The following is an 11,054-nucleotide window of genomic DNA, read 5'->3' on the forward strand; positions in this document are numbered from 1 at the left end:
AGCTAGCTGGCTTAATAAGGACTTTGCTTGAATTACATCTCTGTGCTGGTACATATTGTTTTCCTGGGAAGCCCAAGGAGTCTCGGACCCTAACAATTCCTGGTGGGAACAACATGGTTTTCTTGAACTGTCCAATTCTCAGTAAAAACTAGCAAGTTTAAAAAAAAATTTGTTTTTATTTATTTTTACTTTACGTGTATGAATGTTATGCTTGCCTATATTGTTATGCCCAGAGATCGGACCCCCAAGAATAACCACGGAATCTAGAGGGCATGCAAGAACATAGAGTCTTTATTCGGGCTTAAGCTCGGGCTCTCAGACTTCACCAACGCAATGGATCTGTGCTGAAAGCCCCATCCCAGGGGGTGGAAGCACTTTATAGGTTTTAGACAAGGGGAAGAGGGGAATAACAGAGTCACACTTTGATTGGCCCAAGGAGCCCACGTGCACAACACACTTTTGAATTGATTGGTTATAAGGGATGCAGTCCTGGGGGCTTCTCATTGGTGGGTGCTACCCTCAGAGCTGTGGAATGTGCTGACTGTTATCTGTAGAGCCAGAAGTCTCTGTTTCTACCTTATAAGGCTGCCATATGTCTGGGCTTGCTTGACCTATAGCCTCCTGGGGTGGGGGTGGCAGGTGGAGATTACCACATGCCTGGGCATGCTCAGGCTTGCCTGAAACAGCTAGTCAAAATGGGGTCGATATAGTTTGTCCTTTCAATCAAGCAATCAAGCAGTTTACAGAAGCGAAAAAGAGCAGTTAGTCCTAAAGAGGGGCAGGGGTCTCGGGAGTCCAGGGCAGGGGGCCAAGGAGGAGGGCTTCACAATGTGTAAGTGCACCGTGTCATGCAGTGCCTGCAGAGGACAGAAGAGGGTGTCAGATCCCCTGGACCTGGAGTTACAGATGGTTGTTAGCTGCCATATAGGTGCTGGGATTCAAATCTGGGTCCTCTGCAGCCAGTGCTCTTAACTGCTGAGCCATCTTTCCAGCCAGCCCTGAAAGGAAGGTTTTTGCTCTCAAGGAAACAGCTTCTTGTCAATAACAGAGCTGGGAGCAAGGAATGTGATGGGCATTGAGTGTCTTATGACATACGCCATGATGTGCATGATCGTCTATAGCAAGTTTGACAATTCCTGCGTCCCCTTCCCTAGGGGAAGCCTCAGGTGACATAATCTTCCTTTTACCCTCTCACCTTGTTATGCTTCTAATTTCATGAATTCAGTCTCTTAAAAAGGAATTTTCCAGCTGGGCATGGTGGTGCACACCTGTAGTCTCAGAACTTGGGAGGCAGAGGCGGGCGGATCTCTGTGAGTTCAAGGTCAGCCTGGTCTACAATAGTGAGTTCCAGGACAGCTGGAGCTACAGGGAGACCCTGTCTCAAAAAGACAAAAAAAAAAAAAAAAGTAATTTTCCTTCTTTTCATATCCAGGTTAAGATGACCATCTGGGAACAGCCCCTAACACTGAATGTAGGGGGAAGCTCCCATCTAGAATTCAAATTCAGACCAGACCCTAAATTTCTAGATCTAGTCAGTCCTAATCCAAGATCCCTGACATTTCAGTTTCCCACTGTTGTTTCAGCCCCTTTCAGTTTGTTTTACCCAGAGTGTGTCTAGTCTGTCCCTGGCTCTGCCTGGGTGCTTTGGTATATTCGTGTCTATTTAGTGACAGAATGGACAGAGACCCCCTGACCTAGCGGAGCTCGCGTTGCACTGACTGTCAGAACATCTCTGAAATGTCCTCAGGTAGACAAATGATTTATTAACATCATAAAGCTCTCTAAGTCCCAGAGATGTGCCTCCTATCAACTCTGGAAAGCGTTTTTCCAGCGTTTTTTAATTTCAGGAGAAATGGGCTTTCTGTAGCTGAGGGTTCTGTAAGGGCACAGCAGTGTGGTGTGGTGTGGTGTGTCTAGTTTATTTGTAAAGGACAGAAGTTTGAAGGTACTAAAAATATGGTGGCCTCTGAGACAGATAAGTGGGTGACAGGAGGAATATTTAAAGAGAAGTTATTTGAGGCTTTCCTGGCCTTGTGTTTTGAGAGAGAGAGAGAGAGAGAGAGAGAGAGAGAGAGAGAGAGAGGCAACAATTGACCTAGCACTTGCTATGTATACCAGACTGACCTTCCACCAAATGACTAAGTATCAGTTAGCGCTCAAGGTACTTGAAATAGAACATGCAGTGTAGTAGGAAAGCAGGACCAAACAGGGAAAATCCTAGTTATTAAAAACGATTCAACATGGAGTATTCCGGTTTTAATTCGGGGCTTCTTGCTATTTTACAGATGCTGTGTCTATGCCCTCAGAAAAAAGCCCATTGATGCAGACAAATATGAATTTAGACAAGAGACTGAAGGAAGCCATCACAAACATTACCACAGAAACCCCCTTGCAAATCCTGCAGGAAAAGCAGGCAGCTGCAAAAAAATGTTGAAACACTGACACCACTACCAACATTTTGGCCAAGGGATAAAGAGGAGTTGATCAGCCTCAGTTTAAGGACATCAAAGTCAGAGTCCACTTCCCATGGCCAGTCCTCTGTAGAGACTCTCTATACCTCACCCTCTTCAAAGCATTTAGCCCAGTGACACAGACCTCCACCTGTAAGGACCTCCTGACAGGCGCACAGCCCAGCATTGGCCCGGTGGATGATGGGAGCCTCAAGCCCTTAGCCATGCGAAGTGAGTGCACCCCAAAACGAGCCAAGCAGCAGGGGAAACCCTGGCAGGTTCTGGGGCTTCTCTGCTTTTCTCTCCTCTTTTTGTCCCTTCTCTCCCTCTTTGTTAATTGTGTTAAAATACCCACACCTTTAGAGGACTTCTCCATTGGTCAAGTGCCCCTGTTATTAAAGGAGTAGTGGATAATTTATTACTTTGGGTTACCAAGTATTTGACTGAATATATTACCATAAATTTGGAATAATTTCCATACAAGCCAAATTAGATGTTACCAGCATTAACTGAGGCTTCCTGTTAGATATTTAGGTGGCTTAGGAAGGGACTATGTGAAAAATAATTGGTTCCTATATATACTGGTACGTATACACACAGATATGTGTGTAGGGATGTTTTGTTTTGTTTTAAGGCTTTATACCAGTTGCACAGGGGACAAGGAATCATATCCTTTCTCTGTCTGTATAAAACATTAAGAGTGCTGGGTGTGGTATAACATGCTTGTAATTCCAGCACTTAGGGGGCTAAGGAACATGATTATGAGCTCAAGGCCAGCCTGGGCTATATAACAAGACCCTGTTCTCAATGTATAAAATTAAATTGATTGCAATATTATCTGGGCTGTGTGATAAAGGATAAATTCAGGTTGTTGACTCTCAGTTATTAAATCCTGCATTATAAAATTTTGCTTTCTTTTTCAAAGTTAATTGGTAAAAATAATTTTTTGCTCATTTCATTTTTCAAAAACTAAGCAATAGTTATATTGGTTCTTATGTATGATAATGCTTACCAATTCACATAAATTCAAAGATTTCAATATAAGATTTTAAAACTGCCTCAAACACAAATCAAAAAATGCATATAAATAAAAACAATGGAAGCTACTATGCGGGGTAAAGAAATTGACCTCAGTTCTAAGCGCAGCGAGGAATAAAAATTCTCTTTGAAAAAGAGATTAGAGAGATTTCTCTTTGAAAAGCTTTTGATATTGGATATCCTAAAGGTAGTAAAACTGAATTAGGGCCAGCAGGATGGCACAGCAGGTAAAGGCGCCTGCTGGCAAGCCTGACAACTTGTCTTCAACCCCCAAGACCCACCGAATGGAAGGAGAGAACTGACTTCTGCTAATTATCCTCTCTCCTCCACATGCACACGGTGGCTTGTGTGTGCCCATGCACAAACACATCACATACCCACACGTACACACGTGTGCACACACACACACACACACACAAAATAAATAAAATGTAGTTTTTTTAAAAGAACAAATCCTAATTTTGCCATCAATGAACTTCTTTGACAAGATTGTCATGGAAAGCACATAGTGCTGGTTGTATCGCCACGGTGGTCCAGTGGCCTGTGTGCAGGACCGTCCTGGTGGCCCAGTGGCCCGTGTGTAGGACCATCCTTGGGGAAGTTGCTGTTGTTACAATGAACTAGAGAGTGCCGCCTCACCCTCCCTCCAAAAGTATTGGTTTAAGGTATTGGAAGCTGACCAAGGTAGAAGCATCATGGTCTGGAGCCCAAGGAGAAGGACCTGGAGAGAAGTCCCATGTTCGCCTCAGCTGTCCCCTTGGGTCAGAAGCCTGCCTTCCCTGTTTCACTAGGCTTTGCAGACACAGTTGGAGTTTGGGGTTTCTAAAATGTCTCAAAGTCCAAAGTGATATGAGGAGCCAGTATTGCAGAGGGCAAGGAATCCGAAAAATCTCCAGGGCTCTGTGACTGTTCACAGTGAAGCTGGGTGTGCTCTCAGGAAGAAGAAAGTCAAAGTGGAAGAGCAGGTGTCCAGGACCTCCACCAGCTTTACCACCAAGAGCGACTCGCTTGGAATAAGAACAAACCAGAAGCAGGAGTGTCCTCACGTGGTAGGAGACTCTCCACCCAGAGTGATTGGCTTGTGTTCCACTTGGCATCTAGAAGACAAAGCTTTTTGTGAGAACTTGTATAATTTTCATGAAAAACCACATTCAAGAAAGAATTACCAGGTATAACAGGAAATGAACACATGTCTAGAAATAGACCAGATAAGTAGATCCATGGACAGTCTAGACTCTGGAGTCATAAGGAACGCACCTCAAAGTAAGAAAAGGTGGAGAATTTCATCATATTTTCAGCACCTATTTTTTTTAAAAGATCAAGTGAAAATTTTAGAGCTGAAAAAATACAATCCCAAAATTAAGACCCTGAGGGTACTCTTTTAACCATGTGGCTTGGCAGGCTCGTCTGATCTTTTGATGCTGCAAAATGACATTGTCACCTGCAGAGTTCACGCTGAAGAACGGAGGCTCAATCAAGGTAAAAAATATATATATATTCACTAAGATCTCACGTCTTAAGTAAGTTTATGATTTTGCGCTGGGCTGTATTCATAGCTGTCCTGGGCTGCATGTGGCCACGTGGGAATTATGGATCACAAGTTCAACACACCTCAGACAGTGTCAAAGAGCTCAGTGTACAGAGAAACTGGGAAGTGGTGAAGAAAATCTTAAAAGAGAGGCAAACTGCGAAGGATGAATCCCATGCACTATGTATGAACTCTGCCCAAATCCTTGACTGATTATGAAGCTATACTTGTAGGGGAGCCCCAGTGAGTCTGCCTGTACCCCTACAAATCTTGCTGAAAAGCAAAAGCACCAAGGAAAGACTTCAGCTTCTGTTCACTGCATGAGCTGACAGTCTGGAGAGGCCAGGCAAGTTATCTTCCTACAGGCATGAAAATCACTCTTTAGAAGACTATCATAGAATCAAGAGACTCTACAATGTATAACATTCAAAAAATTGAAAGACACTTGAAGAAATAGGAAGACATGAAGACATAAAGAAGACATTAAAGAAGTTAATAGAAATTGACCCTCAGATGACGTTGCTATTGCAGTTAGCAGATAAGTCCATGAAGCAACTGTTAAAAATTTATCCAGGGCTGGAGAGATGGCTCAGCGGTTAAGAGCACTGGTTGCTCTTGCAGAGGACCTGGGTTTGGTTCTCAGCACCCACATAGCAGCTAACAACCATCCATAACTCCAGTCCCAGGAGATCCAACACTCTCTTCTGGCCTCCATGGGCACTGCATGAATGTGGTACACTTATTTCATACACATAAAATAAAAATAAAATTTAATTTAAAAAATTTACTCAGGAACTTAGGCATGGTGGTGAACACCTATATTTGCAGCACTCAGGAGGCTAAGGCAGGAGGATAGTGAGTTCAAGGCTAGTCTGGACTACATAGTAAGTGAGCTTGAGGTTAGCCTTGGCTTCATAGTGAGACAGTCTCAAAAATCAAACAAAAAATGTATTCAAGGACTTAAGGTACTCACAATGAACGAACAGAGAAGAGAATCTCAGAAGACAAAACTATTTTTTAAAAGAACAAAATGGGAGTATGTTAGGGTTCTCTAAAGGAAAAGAACTGATAAAATGGAGAGAGAGAGAGAGAGAGAGAGAGAGAGAGAGAGAGAATTTGTTAGATTAGCTTGCAGGATAGAATTTGAGTAACCCAACAATGGCTACACACACTGGAAAAGCTGAGAATCCAATAGTTGCTCAGTCCACAAGGCTGGATGTCTCATCAATCCCAGTCTGATGCATAACACCAAGAATTACCTTCTAATATTGGCAAATAAATGCCACAGCATCAAGACAGATAAACTGGCAAGTGAGAGTGAAGGCAAGCAGGCAAAAAGTGAAAAGCTCCCTTTTGCCCTGTCCCTTTGTCTGGGCTGCCACCAGAGGGTGCCACCCACATTTAGGGTCATCTCCCAGCTTCAAATAATCTGATCGAGAAAGTCCCTTGTAGTTTAATTAATTCCAGGTGCAGTCAAGTTGACACTGAAGATCGGCCATCACAGGAAGTTTTAGAGATGAAAGATAAATCATTGAAATGAAAAACTCACCAGACACATCTAGTAGCAGGCCAGAAACAAAAGACTGAAGAGCTAGAGAATTTGAAGATAGAGCAACAGGAATTATCTAATCTGAAAAACAGAAGGAAAATAAAATGAACAGAGACACAGAGTCTCACAGGACAGTATCAAGCAGTCTAACTGGTAGAATTGGAGTTCCAGAAGGCAAAGAAAACAGAGATGGCAGAAAAATTATTGGAAGAGATACTGGCCCCAAACTCCCCAAATCTGTGGGCAGAGTAAACTTCCAGATTCAAAATACTCAAACAGAACAGAAACAAAGAAAACTATGCGGAAACACATCATAGCTGGACACCTGGGTTCCAAGATCTACGTTTGACAGCAGCAGGCGCGATGGTCGGGTTGCGTGGGAGAACAATGACATGAACGATGCCTCGGTTCCCAGCAGCAGCAGCCCTGTGTGATGAGACGCTCTGAGGTCATTTCCCAAGAGTTACCAGACAAAGCTGTCAACCAGGAATTCTATATCTAAAATAATTTCTTTTCTAATTTTGAGATAGGGTCTCACTATGTAGCCCTAGCTGGCCTCAAACTCACTATACAGACCAGGCTGGCCTTGAGCTCACTATACAGACAAGGCTGGCCTCGAACTCACAGAGATCTACCTGCCTCTGCTTCCCCACTGCTGAGATTAAAGGCCTGTGCCACCACTCCCAGCATATATCTAGAAAAAAATTTAATGAAGAAAAAAAAGACCTTCAAAAGAATAAAAACTTTACAGATGCTTGAGAAATCTAAAAAAAAAAAGTGAGGAAATATTTTTAGGATTATAGGAAATTATACTAGATAATAAATTAAGTCTACAAAACAAAGTACTGGTGATGATAAATATTTGGATAAGCATAAAATACTATATTTTTTCTTCTAATGGAAAAATACATAGAAATGCTTAAAGCAGAAAAAATACTGTATTTTGGTATTTTAAAATGTATGTAGATGTAAGTGTAATAGCATAGCACGAAGAGCACAGGAGTTCATGGAATTACAGCATTGATTCTGTGCTTTTCACACCATAGTACAATATTAACTCCACTCCATATAAATTAAGCATATATATTTAATCACACTTTGAAAAAGGAAAGTCTGGAGGTTGGAGAGATGGAGCAGTGGTTAAAAATGCATCCTGTTCTTGTAGAGAACCCAAGTTCATTTCAAGCACCCACATCAAGAATGCATAACCACCTGTAAATCCAGCTGTGGGGGATCCATCTGGCCTCTGGCCTCCACAGGCACCTGTATTCACATGCACATACCCCCACACAGACATATACCATATATATCTACTGATGTTAAAGGTATGTGTATATATGTGTGTGTGTGTACGTATATGTTAGAGATACACACCTCTCTATATAAGGGAAATGCATGCATACACACACACATATCTGAGTATATTGTCAAAAACACCTTACAAAGCCTCGGCCGCCTATAGTTTTATAGCGTAGTCCAAGGGAGAAGTGATACCAGTCTTACAGCCGTTCTTTCCAAATATGGAAGGAACACTTTGCCATTTGTGTTATGAATACAGCTGATCTGACAGCACAAAAAGAGCAAATTGAAGAACAACACAGATCAACATCAGATGCAAAAGTCCTTTGTTAGCAAATCAGACCCAGCAAGATCTAAAAGTAGTGACGTGTCATGGCCAAGTGGGGCTCTTCCCAGAATCACAGGGTTGGCTTGACATTTGAAAATGAATCTCTGCAATCCACTGAATCAACACAATAAGAGTTAAAGTGATATAATTATCTTGATTCATGTGGAAAAAGTGATAAAATTCTGCACTCAATTATGATTATAAAAATGTAAGCAAATTAGGAGTAGAAAGGAACTTCCCTCAAGCTGATAATGAGCACATTTTAAAACCTACTGCTGACATAATTAATGATGAAAGATGAACTCTGTACCAAGCAGATCAGCAGCAGGGAAAGCATCTTTCCTCCCTGCTTTATTCAACAGTGTGTTAGAGGGCCCAGCCAGTGCAATTAGCCACAGGAAGGAATAAAAGACATAAAATAACCTTCATTCAAAGATGACAGGATTCTTTATGTAGGAAATCCTCCCCACCCCCAAAATAAAACCTACCTAATAGAGAAGTTGAGCAAGAATTCAGGACACAAGGTCCACATATAGCAATGGATTGCAACTAGGTGTGGCTCAAGGCCAGCCTGGGCAACATAGCCAGACCCGATTGCAAAACAAAAAGAAAATTGTATTACTGTTCATCACGAATAGCTAGAAATCAAAGCTAGTGGGGCTGGGGAGACGGCCCAGCGGTTAAGAGCATGTACTGCTCTTGCAGAGGACCTGGGTTTGGTTCCTAGCACTTACACTGTATAGCTCACAAGTTCCTGTAACTCAGCTCCAGCAGTTCCAAGACCCTCTTCTGGCCTCCGAGGACAACTACACCATGGTATACACACAGACATACATACATACACAATTAGAAATAAAATCTAAAAAAAATCAAAATGAAAGGAACAGTACCATTTACAGCAGTGTTTTAAAAGTACATAACCAAAGCCGGGCATGGTGGTGCACACCTTTGATCCTATCCTAGCACTTGGGAGGCAGAGGCAGGTGGATCTCTGTGAGTTTGAAGCCAGCCAGGCCTACATAGTGAGTTCCAGGCCAGCTGGGGCTATAGGGCGACCCTGTCTCAAAAAGACAAAAAAAAAAATAAAAGGACTTAACAAAAGATACACAAGATCTCTGCACTGGGGGCTATGGATGAAGCTTAGTTGGCAGAGCGCTTGCCGAGCATGAGGAGGCTCCGACTCCATCTGCAGCACTGCATAAGCCAGGCATAGTGGCACACACCTTTGACTCTAGTACTTGGAAGATGTAGGCTAGGACATTTGAAGTTCAGGGTCCCCCTCAGCTACTTAGTTTGAGGCCATCTCAGGGTAAACAAGACCCTGTCTCAAAACAAAGAAACAAAACTCAAAGCTCTCTGCTTTGAAAACTGAAATATTTCGAGAACAACTAAAGGCCTAAATAAATCCAGAGGTCAAAAGTATGGTTAAGATGCTGTTCTCTCTAAGCTGGTCTGTAGACCTGGTATGAGCGAATCTTCCATTGATCCTCCATTGGAAATGTAAAGTATGTAAAATAACCAAAACCTTGAAAGCAAAATTGTTCAAGATTCATCATAAAGCAAGATAGGATGGTACACCTATTTTAAAGAAAGATAGAATTGGTTTTCTAAATAGTGGGAAACTTATAAACTTTAGATACTGGCCCTTTGGTTGGAATTCCTTGACTGTCAGGCAAGATGACTAGCTGAATAATAGAACTAATATTCCCCTCCAGGCATTGCTATGGTTCTTAATTTATGTATTTCATTTCTTATTCCATTCTTAAGTATAATCTATATTTGATTTCTTTAAAAATTCATTTGGATCTTAATTTCTCCTTCCAATTTTCTTAATAAAAGGGAGCTAGGTAGATAGGTAGATAATTGATAGAGAATGTATATGACATTGATTTAACATTTATTGCAAATTGTTAAAATTTCACTGTTGGGATCAAATTATTTTATATTGGTTATTATTTTTAATTTATTATTTTATTTACTTCTTTTGTGAGGGGGCAGATGGGTGGGTATGCATGTGCCATGCATGGTGCACATATGAAAGTCAGAGGCCAACTCGTGGTAAGCAATTTGTTCCTATTCTGTGGGTCCCAGGGATCAAACTCAGGTCATCAGGGCTGGTGACAAGAACTTTTATTCACAGAGCCATCTCTCAGCCTTGTGTTGGTTATTGGGAACAAAGCTTCTTAAACTTTTTCCACTTGCAACCCCTCTTCACTGAGAAACTTTTATGTAACTCCAGGTATATAGATAAATATAAAACCAGTGTGTAAATCAAACATTTACTGATAATAAGTCACAAAGAAATTTACTTTAAAATAATACTTTGCTACACACATAATTTTGCTACTTCCTAAAGTCAAAAACAAATTTGCATGCTGACAAGATGGCTGTGTTGGTTTATTTCTACATTTAACAGGCTTTTTTTCTGCATTTAACAATTTTTGTTGTTGCTTTTTGTTTTTTTGAGACAGGGTCTCCCTGTAGACTCAGCTGGCCTGGAACTCGATATGTAAACCAGGCTAGCCTCAAACTCACAGAGATCCACCTGCCTCTGCCTCCTGAGTGCTGCGATTAAAGGCATGTGCCACCACACCCTGTCATTTAACAACTTTTTATGGAATTCAAATCAGCTACTCAAATAGTAATTTTAAAAATCAATGTTCCAATGTAATACAATCCAAAAATATACTAATTTGACACTTACATGCTGAGGAATGTCAGCAGGAAAATATTAAAAGCTTGTTTTAATATGATTAAACCATTATGTTTCTATAAGAGCAGACACTTTTTTTTTTTTTTTGGTCTTTTTGAGGGAGGGTCTCCCTGTAGCCCCAGCTGTCCTGGAACTCACTATGTAGACCA

The 11,054-nt window shown here is 41.5% G+C and overlaps 1 protein-coding gene across 1 annotated transcript in view; it reads left to right on the plus strand.

Moving 5' to 3' along the window:
• Nucleotides 1-11,054, plus strand: part of Enthd1 (ENTH domain containing 1) — a 153,839-nt gene that overhangs the window by 129,047 nt on the left and 13,738 nt on the right. The window contains 4 exon segments of the mRNA XM_008851215.1: nucleotides 2,286-2,422; nucleotides 2,424-2,562; nucleotides 2,565-2,709; nucleotides 4,449-4,453. Of these exon segments, the coding sequence (XP_008849437.1) occupies nucleotides 2,286-2,422; nucleotides 2,424-2,562; nucleotides 2,565-2,709; nucleotides 4,449-4,453 (426 nt within the window).

Source organism: Nannospalax galili, unplaced genomic scaffold (genome assembly GCF_000622305.1).
Source record: "Nannospalax galili isolate Female #2095 unplaced genomic scaffold, S.galili_v1.0 scaffold445, whole genome shotgun sequence".
NCBI classification, from domain to species: domain Eukaryota; kingdom Metazoa; phylum Chordata; class Mammalia; order Rodentia; family Spalacidae; genus Nannospalax; species Nannospalax galili.